Source organism: Denticeps clupeoides, chromosome 9 (assembly GCF_900700375.1).
Source record: "Denticeps clupeoides chromosome 9, fDenClu1.1, whole genome shotgun sequence".
In the NCBI taxonomy this organism is placed as follows: Eukaryota; Metazoa; Chordata; class Actinopteri; order Clupeiformes; family Denticipitidae; genus Denticeps; species Denticeps clupeoides.
The window spans coordinates 6,681,458-6,700,414 of NC_041715.1; the positions used below are offsets into that span (position 1 = coordinate 6,681,458).

The window sequence follows — 18,957 nt, forward strand, 5'->3', positions numbered from 1 at the left end:
TCTGGATGTCCCTGATATAGTGAACATTTTGTTTATTAATATTTCAAAAGTATTTCATGATCACGAGCATAGATTACTTTTCCCACAGTTTATACATGATCTATCATACAAAAACAAAGTTAGCCCTAAACATGTTTTTATTAAATGGGAACAAAGTCTCATTAAAAAATACTTCCCCCTTTGAAAAGAATTTTTTTAACCAGATATTTATCACTCTCATACTTCAGATTCCATAAGTGCAATAAAAAATACTTTTATAAGTGTAATTTGATGAAAAGGTTGTTTTTTCCGGGTGATTGATAATCTAAAGATAACTGAGGAATTGCCTGAATCTCATTTCCCACAACTAAAGAACACAGACTAGACGCAGCAGGCTTGTTCTGAGGTGTTTTAGTTGGCCTTAAATACAGAAATATACTATGGGGGGAAAAAAAGACTTCACACCTCTGATGGCACAGATTTGACTCAATAAGTTATGTATTTTAGTGTTAAGATATCTAATAATAAAAAAGTCTGACATACAATGTCTAGAAGATTTAATGAAAAATACAAAAAGCAATACAAAAAAAAATGAACATACCATCAAACATTGCTTAGAGCATATAAAACAACTAAAATAGTTAAGTGTAGGTTCCAATATCAAATAGGAATACCAATAATTAGGGTTATAATAACAATAATAGCAATACTATTTAGATTCAGCATTTTTCACGCAATTCCCTGCCAATTATTAACTTGTAACAGCCAGAAAAGGTCTATACAGCAACAATGGTTTATTTTTTCCACTGTTCATTATTCCAGAAAAAAAAAATTCCATCAACAGACCATTAGAAAACCGTGTGGAGTCAGAGTTCAGTCACTGTCCGATGGAGCATTCCAGCGATGTACACGTGCGTGTTTCCGCACGCAGCTTCCATTCCAACAGCATTACATTCAGAACGGTGACTCAGTTCCTTCATCCTGCAAGACGAGTCTCGAGAAGACGCAGACTTGAGGTAGTGATGTTTTTACTGTGCCAAAGCTGCGAGTACCTTTACTATAACTCAACTAACGTATTTAAACATATATTTACATACACGCACACACACACACACCTCAATCCATCCAACCGTAATAACAGTGAACAATAATAACAAGAATAAGAGAATACGTTTTTTGAATACAGTGGTTAAGGCTTATTGTGTCAAATCTTGTCATTTTTGGCCATCAACACTTGGCAGAGGAATGGGCAGGTGTTAAAATGTCACCAAACAAAAAAAAACATATATATATATCTCAGTTGCCATCATCTTCTGGTTCCTCTTCATCCTCCTGGGTGTCCTTAACTATTCCTTCATCAATGCTCTCCATCCGGAGCCTTTCTCCGTTCAGGTAGCTCGGACCCCTCTGTGTGGCACGAGGCAAGAGCAGGGCTGCTGGCAGAACGCTGCCGTCTCCAAACATCTGCATCTTGGCATCGCTCTCCACCGCCCTGGCCAAACAGGATGCAAAGCTGTCCAAGGAGTTATGGAGCTCGGCCATCACCTGTACTGTGGACGAGGCTGTCAAGTGGGAAGAAAAAGGAGACACAGACTAACCTTTCCATCATAAACAAAACATTCATCTTTTGAGATTCACTAGTATAAGAAGAAATCGATTCACATGTTTAACCCTTTGTGTTGTGGCCGTATTTTTGCAGGTCCAGCAAATGGCGACACGGTGTAAAGTCATTAAAAGTGTTATGTTACACGTTCTCAGGTTTGAGTAATAAAAGGTTAAAAAACATGTAATAATAGTTATAATAATAATAAATAGAATAATAAAGTGAAGTGATTGTCACATGTGAGACACAGCAGCACAGCACACGATGCACACAGTGAAATTTGTCCTCTGCATTTAACCATCACCCTGAGTGAGCAGTGGGCAGCCATGACAGGCGCCCGGGGAGCAGTGTGTGGGGACGGTGCTTTGCTCAGTGGCACATCAGTGGCACCTTGGCGGATCGGGATTCGAACCGGCAACCTTCTGATTACAGGGCCGCTTCCTTAACCGCTAGGCCACCACTGCCCCTGTCGGGTCTCAAACTAAATTCTGGTGATACCCGAATTTTTTTACCTCATGAGCTACAATGAAGATAACAGCTACTCATTAATGGCTAAAATTACATCAAACAAATGAATCGAACAATCCACGGTCCGAAATGACACCTTTGGACTGAAGGTCCAGCTGGTCCTCGAAGGTGACCGAGCTCCGGCGCCTGCTGGCCGGGCCGGCGTGGTGGTGGGGTGGAGAGCAGTCAGAGGAGAGGTTTTCCAGCAGCATGACGTCTGTACCTGCAGACGAGACCAGACGTGAGCCACGCGCCTCGCCACCCACACGCGCTGCCATGCATTGTGACACAGAGTAATGTAATATTCAGCCGATGATTTATTACAACAACACGCCGAGAAAAACAAAAAAAAAATGCAAGTTAACACGCCATCTGTCCCGAGCAATTCCAAATCCCGGCCTGATCATTTTTCACGATTATGAGAATATTATTTGCGTGGGCCGGACCCTTAACGCAACACTGCTTCTTTCCATTAAAGGAACTAAGGCCACGGGGCAGAGCGGCGGGAGGGGAGGAGCAGTCTCCATGGTTTTAAGCTCTTTGTGTGCCGACCCACCTGAGTCCTGCGTGACGCTGTAGCCGGTGTCTCCTGTGGTGCTACCGGGACCCAGTACCTGCCCTCCGCCAACCAGCAAGGCCGTCAGGTGAGGAGAGATCCCCAGATCTGCCGGGAAACACAAGCCCCGTCCAGAAGCCAGTTCACATCTGTTTAGCACACACCTACATGCTCAAAAGGTTAAAGGTTTAAGAACAACTGCGTTCATCGTAGCTGCAGTTTAACAACCGACACAACTGAACACAAATACAAGTTGAATTTGGACCAACTACCTGCACACACATAAATATGCAATGTTAATTTTACCATACATACAGTATTTGTAAATAAGTAATGTGACAGTAAATGTGTATTTCCGCATTTTCCACATTGCTAGCTAGTAACCGGGCCGCCCTGTGGTGCCGAGATCAGCGACGTGGCCCCATCCCTGGAAGGTTGTGAGTTTGAATTGTCCGTAGGCATGAGGTTGTGGGTGAACGGTGTGTCTGGGTAAGACTCCTTTTACGGCATTTATCAGACGCCCTAATCCAAAGCGCCTCTCAACGAGTAGTTACAGGGACAGTCCCCCCGCCCCCCCCCCCCCCCCCCCCGGAGACACTCAGGGTTAAGTGTCCTGCTCAGGGACACAATTGAACCCGTGACTTTGTGGACTAAGTGGTTTAGGACAGTGAGTGAATGCGTAATTAGTAACCAGATTAATCGTCTTTTTTCCAGCTCTGATGTTAATGATCAGCTTACCCCCGAGGCGTCAATTCAAGCTGCGGTAGGAGCCCCGAGACCCACCTGTGATTCGATTGGAGATGCTGAAGAGGCGGGACGTCCTGTGTCGCGTGACGAAGGACTCTCGGTAGTACCGGTCGCCGAAGCACATGCCCAGCAACTCCTTGCGCACAGTCTTGTTCCACAGGCCGTAGATGAGGGGGTGGCACACGGCGCTGGAGAAGGACAGCCACGTGACCAGCGTTTCCAGGCCCGGCGAGACGCTGCCCTTCCCCCACAGCGCCTCAGTGCTGATCACCGCCACGTACGGCCCCCACGTCAGCAGGAAAGCGCCGATCACCACCAGGATGGTGACAAAGGCCTTGCACTGGCTGCCCGAGTACACCAGGCTGCCCCGGCGACTGCCGCCGGACGAGGTGGACGTGTTGGAGTTCTTGCGGCCGCTCTTCTGCAACGCGCCCGGCTCCTCCTGCACCACCACCACCGCGCCGCAGTACACCTTGCGGGCCTTGACGCGCGCCACGCGGAAGATGACGCCGTAGCACACCAGCATGGTGGCCAGCGGCAGCAGGCAGCACCACGTCACCCAGAACAGCGTGTAGCTGAGCTCGCGGTGCCAGGCGGCCGTGCACGTCCACTTGAAGCTGTCAAACTCGAACGCGGACCAGCCGAAGAGGGGCGGCAGGCAGCCTACCAGCGAGTGCAGCCAGATGTACGCTATGGCCACCACGGCTCGGTTTCCCGTGATCTTCATGGGGTAGATCATCGGGTAGAGCACAGCGTAGTACCTGCATCGGGACGGGGGGGGGGTAAAAAACATCCATCAATTTGCCATGTCATCGTGCTTTAAACATCCCGTGAGCTTAAAACGGGACCAACAAAAGGGTCCTTATTCATCACATCCGGGCGGCTGGAAGGAAGAGCATCTTTATCAATAGGCCATTTATTCCTGCATGGACCTCGGTCAACAAGGTGCACCAGCTAAGTAAACACATGACCTTCACGGGCCTAAAAAGAAAAGCAAATTGGTCTGAACCGCCGGCCCTGTGGTCTATTAGAACCATGAGAAAAACCCACGCTGCAATGCTCATTAACCCCTCCCACTGGGCAAACTGAAACTGTGACGGAAGCACTCCAAATTACATCAGTGGTCATTACTGGTCTAAATATTCTTCTTTCTTCATATCGAAACGTCATGTTGTGATTTGCCGGGGATCGTTCAGGATTCAATGGTACCAAAACATGGCCCTTATCCAGAGCGCCTTACAGTCAGTAGTATTGTATATTCGTGAGCCTCTGCGAACTCTGACCTTTCACACAAGGAGAACATGTGAACTTGCAATGAACTCACCCAACACACCTGCAGGTGTGTGGTGAATACAAGGAAACTCTGTTGAGGCCAAATGCAGACCAGGGACCGCCGAGGCCTAGGAGTTGTGGGAGAACCAAGATAAGACTAGCAGGATCCCCGCAAGGCCTAATAAGTGTGGAAGTAAATGACAGGGAGGCTTGGGAGCTGGGTGAACGATAACTGACCACGGACAGTTCAAAGTCGCTTATGACCATTGCCAATTCAAACGATAATGGCTGTGTTGCTTGAAATTATGGGCATTAGCAGCCATAGAGGATCAATTTATGATGACAGCTGGGCGATTAGATTCGCTGAGAGCTCACAAACTTAAACAGTTTTTAATTTGGGTCGGACTTCACAATCGCACACATACACACACACACACACACACACACATATATATATATATATAGAGAGAGAGAGAGAGAGAGAGAGAGAGAGAGAGAGACACACACACACACACACAGTACAGACCAAAAGTTTGGACACACCTTCTCATTCAATGTGTTTTCTTTATTTTCATGACCATTTTCATTAGTACATTCTCACTGAAGGCATCAAAACTATGACATGTGGAGTTATGTACTTAACAAAAAGTGGAGACCTGGCCTCCACAGTCACCGGACCTGAACCCAATCGAGATGGTTTGGGGTGAGCTGGACCGCAGAGTGAAGGCAAAGGGGCCAACAAGTGCTAAACACCTCTGGGAACTCATTTCAGGTGACTACCACGGGTCGTAGGTGGGTTTCTTACCCACTAGGCTCAAGCCCTGTCTACTCACCTGTCGATGGCGATGGCGCCAAGTGTGAGGAGGCTGGCAGAGCTGATCAGGAGGTAGAGGAGGGCAGTGAAGTTGCACCACACCACACCAAACATCCAGTCCCGCCGCACCGAGCTGGCCACCACGAACGGCAGCACCAGCACCGACAGCAGGAAGTTGGAGAGCGTCAGGCTGAAGACGAACTTGTTGCTGGGCGTGAGCAGATAGGGCTTCCTGTACAACGTGCCCACGATCAGCGCGTTGCCCAGGCACACCAGAAGGGCGATGATCACTATGGAGACCAACTCCACGGCAACCAGGCATCGTTCCTCCGCACTTCCAGAAACATTCCCGACTGTCGGTACAATCCCATCTCCACTGCTGTTCATTGTGGTTGACTAGGGGGTGAGTGCAGATGTGGGGGCATGTTGCAGGACAGCTAGAGAGAGAGAGGGAGGGGTCTCTTATTATAACACATACTTATCCACACAAAAGTATCCAGGATAACTACACAACAAGACTCTATATTTAATTCTGGACAGTTGATTAGAAAACACTCAATGTGTACCACGTTTGTCTCATGTATATAAAAAACGGAATAAGCGCCGTGTTTGGCTGGTCAGAAACCTCGGCCCTGTCTGAAAGCAACTTGATGTGCCCAAGCAACAAGATCATTATATGTTGTGTAGAGTCTATGTGCTTATGCTGTTCGGGCGTTTTTTTTTTACGGTTCCCACAATGTACTCCCCATTTCTTTCATCCCCCTCCTCTAGCCTAATGTGTGTCCTGCTCTGTTTCTGACCTTTTCCCCTCTCAACGTACTGTGCCGTGTTTATGTGTGGTCAGGTTGGTGGCCGAATTTCAGACATGGTTTGTTGCAACATCAATTAAGGGTTTCATCAATCGTCAATCAATCAATCTCCCAGGATCAGTAAAGTATCTTTCTGTATCTAAGTGCAAGGTATAAGGATGCCTCCAAAAACCACATGATTTTGTAGAAATCATTAATTGTAGAAATGTAGCCAAGCAAGTAGCACACACATCAAGAATATGTGTAAGAGCTGTCTCTATTCGATATTCGACAGTCAATCTGATCATTATTTGGTCAAAATATTCCGCGTCAGTCACAGTGACATTTGTTTGCTGCCTTCTCGACATATCCGCGCCAAATAATGAACTTTTTTTTTTTTTTGGTTTTGTTCCTGTTCCGTTCTCCACCGAACGCTGCGCTTGTTCGTAAAAAAGATTTCGGAAAAAAAAGCCTCGTTCGCCTCGCCGAAGCAGACTGGGGTTCGTTAGCCTGGGAGCTAAACCAGCTTGGAAACTTGGTCGGGGTTGTAATGGTTGTTATAATAAACGAGCCGCTTGCATCAAAGGAAAAACCTCCGTACGTTGCTGCACACGCAAACCAAGAAATAAAAAAACCATAGATTATAAATATATATACACACATGTTCACACATACGCCACAAAACCGCAAAACTGTGTCTGCGGTCAACCGCCTCGGATTGCGGACGGGAAACTTTCTCCTTTGTCCCCGCAGCGGGCTGCCCTCCTGGCCCCCGCCGCCAGGACCGCTCACCTCGAAGCAGATGGCGGTGCGCGGTCTCATAGTCCACGGGTGCCTCGTCCGCCGGTCTCGGTCGGGCTCGTCGGGCGCGGACGCTAAAATCCGGTCCGGGACTCTGGCTTGCGCCGCGGGGACCCGTCCGTCTCCCAGCTGCTCGGTTCCTCCTTCTCCGGTTCCTCGCAGACGCAGCCCACATGCATCCCGTCGGCTTGGGCGTGGGTGGTCTGAGCCGCGGCTCTCTGGATGTGTTCCCCACGCTGTCACGTTATTACCACGCATTACATCGCCCGCGTTCGGTCAATGACATTTACTCTCTGATGTGAATGGAATTTGTGGCCGCATATGGAAATTTGATAAATTATAATGATCAGATTGCTACCACAGATTAAATCGGAATAACATATGAAATGAAAAACAACAATCAGTTAGCGACATTGTGATGTTTTTATAAGGGTATATTAATTGTGGCATATTATTTGTAGATTCCACCTCGTGTTGCCAGGTATTTCCGAAATTTCCGCGCAAAACCCATAAAAATGAAACGTCCACATTCTCTGCAAATGAAAGAAAGCCGTCATCATTAACAACATAAATATATATTCTGTCGGCTGTTATCTTTCTGTGTTGTGTATATATATATATATATTTTTTTAAGTTACTAAAAATTACCCTCATAAGAGTAGTTAACAACGTGAACCTGGCAACCTCAATTCGTTTCCGGTCCTCGGACTTCGGACCACCTGAATAGATCAAAGCCTCCCGCTCTGGTCCCACCAGCCAATCACATCCGTCGCAGCTGCTCCGGCCGCTGGGGGCGCGATTCCTCCGCAGCTACCAGCTGTTGCCGCGGCGGATTTTTTAGTTAATTCTGCCCGGAGTAACTTTTTGCACAGGGATCGAAAGCATCGTAAGGAAATAGTCACAGGGAACTGGCGGAGATGTTAGACGACCTGCCGCCATGTTCCACCAAAAGTTCGACCTTTCGCAGGTTCCACCGAGATTTGAACTCGGATCGCTGGATTCAGAGTCCAGAGTGCTAACCATTACACCATGGAACCCATGTGCAAACATGCGCTTCTACTGTCGGACACAGAAAACAGTGTACAGTAAATATTTATTATCAAATATGATCCATTTTAAGTACAAAGAATATCAAAAAAGTGGAATTAAAATATCCTAGTGTTCCATTTTCTCCATGCAATGAGCTGCTATATAAATACATTTGCCACTGATAGTGAAATTATGTTTTTACTTGGCTGATGAATTAAATGAAAGCTAATATAGGCTGGGACGTCACCATTTTTTGCTTAAGTACTTATTAAAAGTCACACCCAAGGAGTTCCACCCTCATGGTGATTGATCTTTGCCATGTCCTGGGTATGATCCTGATGAATCTGGAGAATATTGGTGGGTAAATGTAGTTTCTCATGTGGTCCCTGTTGTCTGTATTTCCAGTAAACACCTGTAAATAATAATCTATTGGTTACTACATTTACAGCATTCATCAGACGCTCTTATCCAGAGCAACTTACAATCAGAAGGTGAAGGGACAGTCCCCCTGGAGACACTCAGGGGTTAAGTGACTTGCTTAGGGACACAGTTGTACCTGTGACTTTGTGGTCTTCATAGGTGAGTGTGTTAACCAAACCAGACACCTACCCTGGTTTGCCCACTCAAAAGAAAGTATGAGTATTGTAATTGGTACCTTCTCGTCGTAATCGAGGTCATCTGTGTACTTTTTCCACCTCCTGCCGTCCTCGCTGTACTCCAGCACAAAGGCAGAAACAAACATCTGTTTGCCCAGAGCTTTGGCCCCCTGGGTGACGATCCCAGTGACTTTCTTCACAACGCTCAGCTCGATCTGAAGCCACTGTTTCATGTCGTTGTGCTGTCCGGATCACACAAGCATGGAAGCCTTTTAAAAGCAGGCGCGTGAGAATGCACAAATGCTGCGAAAAGTGGCCTGTTGAAGACCTACCTTGGCTTGCCAGGCGTTGACCGCGCCTTGCCTGTCGAGGCGGGCGAGCGAGGGCTCCCACGTGCCACCATACCAGCTGCTAGCTGTTGAACTGGCTGTTATATGTTTGTCCTCAATAAGTCCACTTTTCATCCCCAGAGGCAAAGAGCATCCTACAGACAATAATTTGTAGGGATTAGACACAACCTTCAAGGTAGGTAAAACTGTGCAACTGTGTGAGTCTTTGCCACTCACCATCCAATTCACAGCCATAAAACTCCATGCGCACAGTAGGTGCATTGTAATAATGGAAAGGATGTAGACGCACAAATCGCCCAATCAGAGGGGGGAAAAATAGGTTTTCTTTTACTTCATATCCATTGCTGTTACCTTCAAAGGTCTGTAAAGTTCAGAAATAAATGTTCACATACAGTACCAGAAACTATATAATGATTATCCTGGGTTCACTGACCATTCTGTAAGCCTCACTGTTTCCCTTGTAGAAGAACCACTTCCTGCGGTCAGTGCTATAGGATATGGTGTAATTTATCACATAGTTGGACTTGAACATCTCCTTGGCTCCCTGTGTGGCCACCTTGCTGATGACCACTGGCCTATGGAAATCAACCTGACCAAAAAAAAATAAAAATTACGATGAAACATCTAATCTCACTGAACACCAAGTACCATTGATCCCAGCTGAATGTGCAGATAAATCCTTCCAAGCCTCCTCTGACATCTGCAAATCAAACTCAAGTAATTTGAACTGTATTACCTGGATCCAATCATCCATCCTGTCTGTACTCCAGGCGTTATATTTTCCCGTGTTTTGCAGTCTTGCCAAGTGTGGTTCCCACTGTCCTATAGTGCATTGTAAAATAAAATAAATATTAGTGCAAGAACAGGTATAATACAGGTTAAGTGGAGGAATATGAAGGACAAACACTTACCTCTATGCCCCGAAGCTGTGATATGACTGTCGAGAACGCTGCCAGACTCAAGACCCAAAGGATGTGAACAATCTGTGCAGAGCAAAACAACAGATTAAAAAGGTAACGCTGCATGTCACATTTCAAAATTTGCAAATTTGACGGCTCCATACCAACATCTATCACAAGGAACAGCGTCTGCATCCCTTTCTGCTGAGACATGCCGACCTCTGATTCCAACAGCCAAAGCCCCGGCTTGGAGGGCCACATCTCCAGAGTGGCAAATTCGCCTAAGAAGACAATTCACCGTTTCTTGGTAAGTAACATTTCATAAGTGAATATTCATAATGTTCTCAATGTTACAGTGCGGACAAACCAGGAAGTAATGGATAGACCCCCTGTCTGTGGTTTCTGATGTGATGATTCAGGAAGGTTTGTCCATGGAAGTGGACGCTGTGAATGTCTTTTGGGGAGCCCATGTTCATGAGGTGCCATGTGACCTGCTGATTGGTATACATCCTCAACCCCTTCAGGCTGTAGATGATCCCATTGATAGCTGTAATTAGTCTGTAATTAGAACTACTGGTTTAGCTTCAGAACTACTGTTAGCTTCAGAATCAAATTGACAATACCTGGGAATTTTATGTTTTCTTTAAACATCGGGTCCATGACAACCTTTCGACTTCTCCTTTCCAGCCTATCCCGATTTTTCACATAGTACCAGCTCTTATTTTCATCAAATGTCATGAAGAGGAGCGAGAACTCTCTGGCGTTCATCTTCTTTTCACTAAGTGCTCCTTTACGGCACACCAGTAACGGGCCTATCAGCCCTGAGTTTATATCTCTCTCCTGTCAACAGGCCACAGAATAATCAAGTACATGAAAACTTTCATTGGGCATAAAAATGTAATAATAGAATCATGAGGTGAAGATACTGACTGGGTTCACACCAGAATAATATGCCCATGTCCGACAGTCAGAGTCGCTACTTTGTGGGCCCACTTTAGAGTTGACTTTCCATAAGTATGTGTAGGAACCATTAGGCTTCACTTCATTATCATAATGGTACCAGTAGGGCGAACCATCGTCGTAACTCAAGCCTTCCATTTGCTTTGTGTAGGACACACCATTTGCATGCAGAGAATATGGTCTACTTGCAAGATTCTTAAAGAAAACCTTAGAAAGAAAGACAATTGTAATTATCAATATAATTGAAATCATTGGTTTTCCATGATTTGTTTCCTCACCAACTTTCAGTACCATGATAGTTTGATCCTCCTCAGCCTTAATGACAGGGCCAAGGATGCCTAGATGTTCGTCAACTTCCCCTCGGATAATGGGAGTGGTGAAGGTGTGATCCATGTACCCACGGAAGACCACCTTTGTGAATTTTGTAGGCAGCTCTTCAGATTCAGTCTTGTCTGACCTCCTGCTGAACACGAATGTTGATCTATTATCTGGCAATATAACAGGCATACTGTACAACAAACAAGTGCTTGTCCACTGCACAATCGACTGGAACCGATTGTTACAGGGTTGAAAAACAATTCATAAAGCACAGTTCCTGTCTTTTATGACTAAATAAGTAATCATTTTTCTGACTTCTGATGAACAAAGAAAACGGAAACAGCCTACCCACCTTTGCCCATAGCCTGCATAGTCCCACTCAACCTCCTCTGCAGTAATGAAGTAATGTCTCACATTGGTGCCAGCCATTTTCACAAAATACTTTGTAGTTTCATCAAGGGTCATGTGTTGTATGTCCAGTTGCGAACTGTAAGGGTCCTTGTAGTCTACAAACTCATATTCCTCCTGGCTTGTACCTGCATTCTTCTTCAAAATCTTATCTGTGTCATGAGCATTATTGGTTGTGTACAAGTCGTAGTCATTAAAGTCTTGCCTGGGCACGCCAATGATTATATCCCTACTCAGAAGGTCTTCCTCACTGGAAATTGGTCTTGCACCTCTGGGTAAAAGGACCCCTGGTTTGGGCCCACGTGGGGAAAGAGCATCTTTAGCCTGGGCCTTATATTCTTTCCTCTTTTTGGTCTTCATTGCATGTCCTTTCACTGGTGTTGTTCTTCTGTGAACTATTCTCTTCTTTGGCTCCTTTTTCTGTGGCTTATCCTCAAAATATTTGATCATGTGATCGGGAATCTCCATGGGGATGGACTCGTGCTCTTTATCGTAGCCCCAGTACTCTTCTTGAAGGTCCAACGCTGTGGTCATGAGAACCTCACTGCCATTTTCTCTGAGGTATATGACCACTTCCTCAATGCTTTCAGATTCTTGGGATGTATTTGCATTTTTGTCCTGTATCAGGGTCTGGTTGGTCATGTTTATCCAAGAAGCATTGGTAAAACTCCCTAGTGATGTAACAACTGAAGTATTTTGAGGAATTTCTGAAGCGTTAGAAAGCACTCTGTATATTTCCGCAGGTGATGTTGATGAGTTTGTCGATCGGTTTTGGTACTGAATATTGGGAATCTGAACAGTGTTATTAGAAGGTGACAATATCTCTGAAGCTGATTGGTTTAAAGGAAATTGGTTAGAAAATGTCATGTTGTCATGTTCTGTTTGGTTTAATGCTGTGTCTTCTGTAGTCTTAATTCTTGGTGTATTCCAGAGCTCACTGTGTTGATCCTGTGTAGGGCCAAATTTCAACAAGGCCAGAAGAACCTCCAAAAGACCTCTACTGTCTAAAATAAAAGTTGAGTCTTCCTCATTCGCAGTCCCTGGCACAGAGGGGGTTTCTGTAGTTGGCATATGATCTCTCATCTCAGTCTTGCTGCTATTGGATGATGAACTGTTAACCATCTGCTTGCCATCAGGGATTTCAGTGACATTCTCTCTTCCAGCGCTTGTGTTTTGTGTCATTGATTGGTTGACATTTTGGGTGGGTGTGCTGGTGTGGTTGTGACTCTCAGGTGTGTCTCCTGCAAGAACACTTTCCACAGTGTACTCATGCCTGTTCTTCTCTGTTATCTCTTCTACTTCCAGCAGGACGATGTCATCCTCAGCATTAGGATCAACACTATAAAGGAAAGTATTCCCCTTGGTGATGTTCATGGTGCTAATCCCATCATCTCTGGGGTCTTCTTCTGAAATCTTGGATGACACTGGTGTGGGCTCTGTTACTGTGCGTGTGCTAACGTTCCCAGGTTTGGAGGGGACGTTATCATGAATGCTTGATTCAGATTCAGTGAGATTGCTGTATTCTGTGTCATTTACTAAGGAGATGGTGGAGAGAACCATGAACCCTGTTTCTGTTTCATTCACACTTAGACTATCATTCAGTTTCCCTTTCATTCTAATATTCTTGCCATCCCGTGTTGCCTCCAAATATGTCTTGTTGGTTGGTTGTGGCCCTATGTGGTCTGATATTGCGTTCTTTGTGAGATTTTCTCTGGCGGTGAAATTGAAATCACCCCTTAACATGTCTTCAAACGTCTGATTGGTTGACGCAGGCACTGATGTACCATTCCCAGTGTTAGCAGAGGTGGGGAGGCTCTGGGTTTTACCTGGTGAGTTTTCACTGGCGGAGTCAAACATGCTCAGGTCCAGCAGTTCCATCTCTTCAAGGCTGCTACGCGATTGATTGTATGACCTCAGGTTGAGCACATTAGCCCAGTAGTCTGTGAGCTCATCAATTGCTTCAGGCTCCTTGTACTCTATGACTTTAGGCATCTCATGTACCTTTGGTGGCCCCGGATCCACAGGCTTCAGTACTTCAAATTCATCCTCATCTGTGTATTCATAGACGTAATCTCTGAAACACTCCACGTCTTTGAACCTCAGTCTCATCCCTTTAGTTGTCTCATGAGAGTTCAATGATGACAACAGCCAGTCTCCTACAAATCACACAGAAGGCTAAAATAAGGATAAAATGCATTTATATATTTCCTATTAAAAGTCATGAGCAATGATGGACTATTTTTACCTGCATTATCCATGTACATGGAGATAGCTTCCCCTGTCATGGGAAAGAGATTGAGAAAGTCCTCTTCTCGTTTGTTCAACTCAAACGTATGGCCATAGAAAGTGACAGTCTGGATGCCGTCCTGGTTGCCAATACTGGACACATGCCAGGTCACTATCTCACCATTGCAAAACCCAAGGACCTGACCACTTTCATACACAAAACCATTGATAGCTGTGGAATAAAATGTATTTACATTAATTTAATCAGCATTTTAGCATTTTGCACGAGGTTTTGTGCTAAAGGGGGAGTGCTTTGGGACACTCACTGTGCATGACATTTGATTTGTAAAATTCTGCATCTTCTTTTCTGACTCTTGGGGGGTCTCCACAGCTCTCCTTGATGTTGTCGTCCAGATACCAACTTTTGTTCTCATCAAAAGTGGCAAACATTGCATGCTGCTCCTTATCAGCTTTTAACTGCAGCAATCGCACAATCAGAATGACAGATGCATCATGTGCACATCTTTAATGAACTTAATGCCTTCATTAGTCTGCAGTTCCATAGGACTGCATTGGTGTAGATATTGCCCCGCCAGTTCATAAGAAAACCTGTCTGGAGGGAGTTTAACTACCTGGACATTTTTCTTGTTCAAAGACTGTCCTTTGCAGATGAGCAGGGGTCCAATAAGGCCAGAAGCGATGTCTCTTGGTGTATTAACTGCACTGTGGTACATTCTGGTCAGACAGCGTGCGTCACTGGCCAAGGGCTCGTCTTCTTCAGCCACCGTCCAGATGTATATGTAGGTCTCCCCAGGCTGCACTGCATGGGTCTGGTTGCCTGTGTGTGTTATGGAACAGTTCTGCTATTTTAACACTATTATATTATAACATTTTGTGGAACAGATAGATGTTTAAATGTTATTCTGTGTTTTTCTATGGGAGAAAAAAAATCTGTTCTCGGAAATTTCACAAAATGAAATGTTTATTGAAACGTTGAGATAAAATAAATAGAACGGGAGTGCTGTAATAAATCATGGGCACGAAGCCAGAGTCTAAAATTCGCATTCCTACCTCCTGGTGGGTAGTTTGCCCCTTCATTGTCTTTGTTGATGGTCAGTCCGTGGGGGTAGATGCTGTAGGGATGCGTGGCTTTGTTTTTAAAGACAACCTGCCCAGACAACAGCATAATATGAATCAAACATTCTTTTATATATATAACACACACACACACACACGCATTGTTACCTACTTTTATCTTGTCACGAATCTGAGCTCTAATTACAGGCCCGATGATCCCGAGCTCATTCTTCCTCTGCTTGCTTTCAGCTCGTTTTGTGAATGTCGAGTCAGTGTACAAAGTGTACACCGCTTTCTTGTATTTTTTACCTATGCGATCCGGGCCCTGCTTCAGGTATTTTGATCTGAAATCCCTGGACAAGGACAGCAAACAGAAAGCTCCTCAGCCATGGTAGCTACGCAACCTGCGACTGAGGAGGCGTCACACCTGGCACGTACCCGTCAATGTAATCTGGCATATTGGGGGCGTAATCCCAGACCATCTCCTCTGCAGCGATGTAGTAGGTCCACTCCTGGCTCTCCAGCATCTGCTTGATTGTAAGTTGACGTTGGGGCGTTTTGAACCTATCGCACATCTCGACTGTAAAGAAGGCGTGCATTCCAGCTGTGGGGAGGAGAGCAGGCCTGTGTTAAATTTCACAAAACTCTAGAGGGGTTACCAAAATATGGAATAACAGTCTAAAATTATGACACACCTATTTGATAGAGGACTATGACGGAGACAATGGTTTTTGGTTTCTAAAATGCATGTGTCCACACAGGAGCATTATCTGAAATGTGGAGACAAATTGTGTCCTCTGCTTTTCACCATCACCCTTATTGAGCAGTGGGCAGCTGAGACAGGTGCCTGGGGAGCAGTGTGTGGGGACGGTTCTTTGCTCAGTGGCACCTCAGTGGCACCTTGGCAGTTTGGGATTCGAACCGGCAACCTACTGATTACGGGTCCGTTTCCTTACCCTGCTAGGCCAACCACTGCCTTTGCTGCCTTAAGGTTCTGCAGCTACTGCAGCTCAACCGCGAACGTGTTTTTTCGCCATTGTTGAATGTATGATGCGTCCGGGGTTATAGGTCAGGATGGCCGTTGGACTGACACCTCAGCGTTTTACCACAAAAAAGCTGCTTTGCTGTCCACGTGCTGATACACGGAAAAGAGGAATTCACTCTGGAATCTGAAGGTCTCCTGGGTCTCCTGAAACGCCGTCTCCAAGTAGACGCAAGGCCGTTTTAGAGAAAATGTTCTCGTGTGGATGTCTAAGAAAACTGCATCGTCATGACCAGCTTTATGACATGGTAATTTACACGAGTGAAGAAATCAAATCTTCGGGACTGACAAATGTCCCTTGCTGTGCCTCACCCTGCAGATGCTTGCTAATGTGGGAGGAGACCAGCCAGCGGCCGGTGAAAATGGCCGTCATGGTGGCACTGGTGGCGCTGCCACTGACGACGCCTATTGAGGAGACGCTGTGGTCGTTCTGCCGCAGGACCTGTCCGTTGAAGTGAACGGAGAAGAGCTCTGGCTCGGAGCTCATGCCCAGCAAGTGCCAGCTGACGCTGCTGTGGGCGCACACTCGTAAATCTGGAGCGAGGGAGAAAAGCAGTAAGAATAATACAGTAAGAATGCATGCAGACCATTTTTATAAGTATGTAAAATAAATATAGCCGGTGTTAATCCCAGTGTTCAGTCAATGAACGTGTGATGCAGAAGCATGGACACCTATGCCATTATAAATCACTTTTATAAATTTACATTTAGAGCATTTACCAGACGCCCTTATCCAGTGCGTCTTACAATCAGTAGTTACAGGGACAGTCCCCCCCTGGAGACACTGAGGGTTAAGTGTCTTGCTGGAAGGACACAGTGACCTTGTGGTCATCTGGTTCATAGTTTAGTGTGTTGCCCACTAGGCTTCTACCACACTTGTACTGAAGGTGAAGTGATTGTCATTGTGAAACACTGCAGCCCAGCACACGGTGCACACAGTGAAACGTGTCTTCTGCATTTAACCCATCACCCTTGTTGAGCAGTGGGCAGCCATGACAGGCGCCTGGGGAGCAGCGTGTGGGGACGGTGCTTTGCTCAGTGGCACCTTGGCGGATCAGGATTCAACCTTCTGATTATGGGGCCGCTTCCTTGACTGCCAGGTGACCACTGCCCCTTATAGGATGGCGTTGGCAATACAAAGCTTAGCATAGCCTGGCATAGCATTTGATAACCGGCTGCGATTAATTGACACAACTGGTTCCACTGACCGGGCACTGATCCGTTGGCGTAGCCGTTGATGGTGTATCTCACGTTCCTGGCAGCCGTTGGCTCGGCGCCACTATACCAGCTTTTACTTTCATCAAACACCCCAAACAGCAGCACAGCCTCCTGGTGGAAATGGATCTGCTGTCCGCCGCCGTCCAGGCTTCCTGTGAGACACCAGAGCACGGACCCTCTGACCCTCCGAACAAACACACGGCTTATCTGTGGCCCCGCCATGGTGGACGTGGCGGGGTCGCGTTCCTTTACCTTTCCTGCAGATGAGCATGGTGCCGATCAGGCCGGTGTTGTAGTCTCTCACCATGTCACTGTGAGAGAGGTAGGTGTATGTGATGCACGGGGGATCCGTGTTTCGGGGCGCTACGTCCTCCGTCACCTCCCAGAAGTACGTGTGGGACTCCCCGGGCATCACGACGTCGTCCTCCTTCTCTTTCTGTGACGTGTTGTCGAAGTACAGCGCTCCTGCATGATATGGAACGGTATGTTTGTTTTGACTTCCTGGGACACCCAGAGATGAAAACTGGATGAAAATCGGTGGGGGGATGAGCGCGCTTGACATGGAAACTTCGGTGGACTTTGGGGCCGACGTGTTTGCTTCGAAAAGTCAAACACAGCTGCTTGTGTAACTCATGTTGTGTGCTGAATGGAACGAGCGGCCGCTTCTGAAGCGCGGCATGAGCAGGACGTACCCTCCGACTGCTTCCCGTACGCTATGCCGTGGGTGTGGATGTTGCAAGGCTGATCGGCCATGTTCTTGAACGTGACCACGATGACGTCGCCCTCCTGTCCTCGCAACGTTGGGCCGAGGAGGCCTGCAAGAGAGCATATTTCACGCCCGGGTCGTCTCGGCGAGTTATACATTCACTGCGGGAACCGCTCTGATGGCTTACACCACCAGGGACAAGTCGCCCTGGGGTGGCAATTCCTCAAATCAACCATGCCTTCCAAAAAATGCTGCTTTGTGGATCAAGCTCTTTTCGGTATTTAAATAAAAATTTCTGGGTCTAAATGTCTAATAATCTAGACGTACAGTACCTAACCATGAGGGATGGGTCTTTTGTTGGTCAAACGCAGCATCGTACTCTCTGTAAACCACCTTCTTATAGGAGGTCCCAGGCCTGAAAAGAAGACTGAAAATTGGCAAGATACACCAGGAGGACGAATCCAGGTCTTGAAAACTTTCTGAACTAATTCTGCCTTCAGTAACCGTGACTTCCACGACACCATGTTTCTGTGTCCAACAAGTCATTCAGTCATAGATACATAGTTTGTCGCCTATTTGTTGTTTGTCTTTTTTTTTTAAATTATCCTTAAATCCTTAAATATTTTATTCTACATATGGTACATCTTCATAGAGCCACATAACCAAAGCCGGAGGGAAAAAGCCTCACAAGAAACACAGGAATATAGCGTTTACTCTTACCCTCTTTGCTCAGATGATCCATAATTCCAGTCGATATGAACTGCAGCAATGTAATAATGTCTTTCCGCAGCTAAAGCAGCGTTTAGGAGAAGTGCCGCGAAGGACAGAGCCCAGGCAGCGCCGCTCACACAGCAAAGCCTCATATCTCGACTGGAAGCTCCAGGTGGGAACTGTCTGTTCAGAAGAGCAAGAAATTTTGATCCCACTCAGTGTGGGTTGCACCCTCTTTATCAGTGGGACACACACACACACACACACACACTCTCACACACATACACACACACACACACACACACACACTCTCTCTCTCACACATACACACACACACACTCTCACCGATA

At 46.3% G+C, this 18,957-nt stretch overlaps 2 protein-coding genes and 1 non-coding gene across 4 annotated transcripts; all 3 read right to left on the minus strand.

The window, feature by feature from the left end:
* Window positions 1-51: 51 nt before the first annotated feature.
* Window positions 52-7,353, minus strand: gpr161b (G protein-coupled receptor 161b). Its single transcript, XM_028991019.1, has 6 exons — window positions 7,059-7,353; window positions 5,498-5,915; window positions 3,429-4,153; window positions 2,646-2,753; window positions 2,187-2,312; window positions 52-1,541 (listed from the first exon to the last, which is right to left on the minus strand). Exons 2-6 carry the CDS (start codon window positions 5,863-5,865, stop codon window positions 1,276-1,278), a joined length of 1,593 nt encoding a protein of 530 aa, XP_028846852.1. The 5' UTR covers window positions 5,866-5,915; window positions 7,059-7,353; the 3' UTR covers window positions 52-1,275.
* A 679-nt stretch (window positions 7,354-8,032) lies between these two features.
* On the minus strand, window positions 8,033-8,104 carry trnaq-cug (transfer RNA glutamine (anticodon CUG)). The gene has a single exon. It is a non-coding gene; the product is annotated as a tRNA-Gln (tRNA).
* A 37-nt stretch (window positions 8,105-8,141) lies between these two features.
* Window positions 8,142-18,826, minus strand: f5 (coagulation factor V). 2 transcript variants are annotated; one of them, XM_028991024.1, is made up of 25 exons: window positions 18,617-18,826; window positions 18,229-18,311; window positions 17,883-18,005; window positions 17,443-17,655; window positions 17,181-17,342; window positions 16,285-16,506; window positions 15,369-15,534; window positions 15,103-15,283; window positions 14,925-15,021; window positions 14,486-14,691; window positions 14,180-14,330; window positions 13,873-14,085; window positions 11,572-13,783; window positions 11,193-11,361; window positions 10,872-11,108; window positions 10,565-10,781; window positions 10,309-10,488; window positions 10,106-10,222; window positions 9,954-10,025; window positions 9,779-9,864; window positions 9,476-9,631; window positions 9,259-9,403; window positions 9,025-9,176; window positions 8,752-8,934; window positions 8,142-8,508 (listed from the first exon to the last, which is right to left on the minus strand). In XM_028991024.1, the coding sequence occupies exons 1-25, from the start codon at window positions 18,757-18,759 to the stop codon at window positions 8,365-8,367; spliced, it is 6,030 nt and encodes a 2,009-aa protein (XP_028846857.1). In that variant the 5' UTR covers window positions 18,760-18,826; the 3' UTR covers window positions 8,142-8,364. The 2 variants fall into 2 exon arrangements, with proteins under 2 accessions (XP_028846857.1, XP_028846856.1); XM_028991023.1 differs by having other exon boundaries at window positions 11,193-11,364.
* Between the last annotated feature and the right edge of the window lie 131 nt (window positions 18,827-18,957).

Excerpts from the sequence above, each read along its gene's own strand:
- gpr161b (XM_028991019.1), bottom strand. The coding sequence starts at position 5,865 with ATGAACAGCAGTGGAGATGGGATTGTACCGACAGTCGGGAATGTTTCT. Across the intron at positions 2,754-3,428 it reads CATCTCCAATCGAATCACAG|ATCTGGGGATCTCTCCTCAC; the intron begins GTGGGTCTCGGG and ends GTTTCCCGGCAG. Across the intron at positions 1,542-2,186 it reads GCTGGACCTTCAGTCCAAAG|CCTCGTCCACAGTACAGGTG; the intron begins GTGTCATTTCGG and ends CCCACTTGACAG.
- f5 (XM_028991023.1), bottom strand. The coding sequence starts at position 18,759 with ATGAGGCTTTGCTGTGTGAGCGGCGCTGCCTGGGCTCTGTCCTTCGCG. Across the intron at positions 14,331-14,485 it reads TGAACAAGAAAAATGTCCAG|TTAAAAGCTGATAAGGAGCA; the intron begins GTAGTTAAACTC and ends CGATTGCTGCAG. Across the intron at positions 9,404-9,475 it reads ACAGTGAGGCTTACAGAATG|ACCTTTGAAGGTAACAGCAA; the intron begins GTCAGTGAACCC and ends TGAACTTTACAG.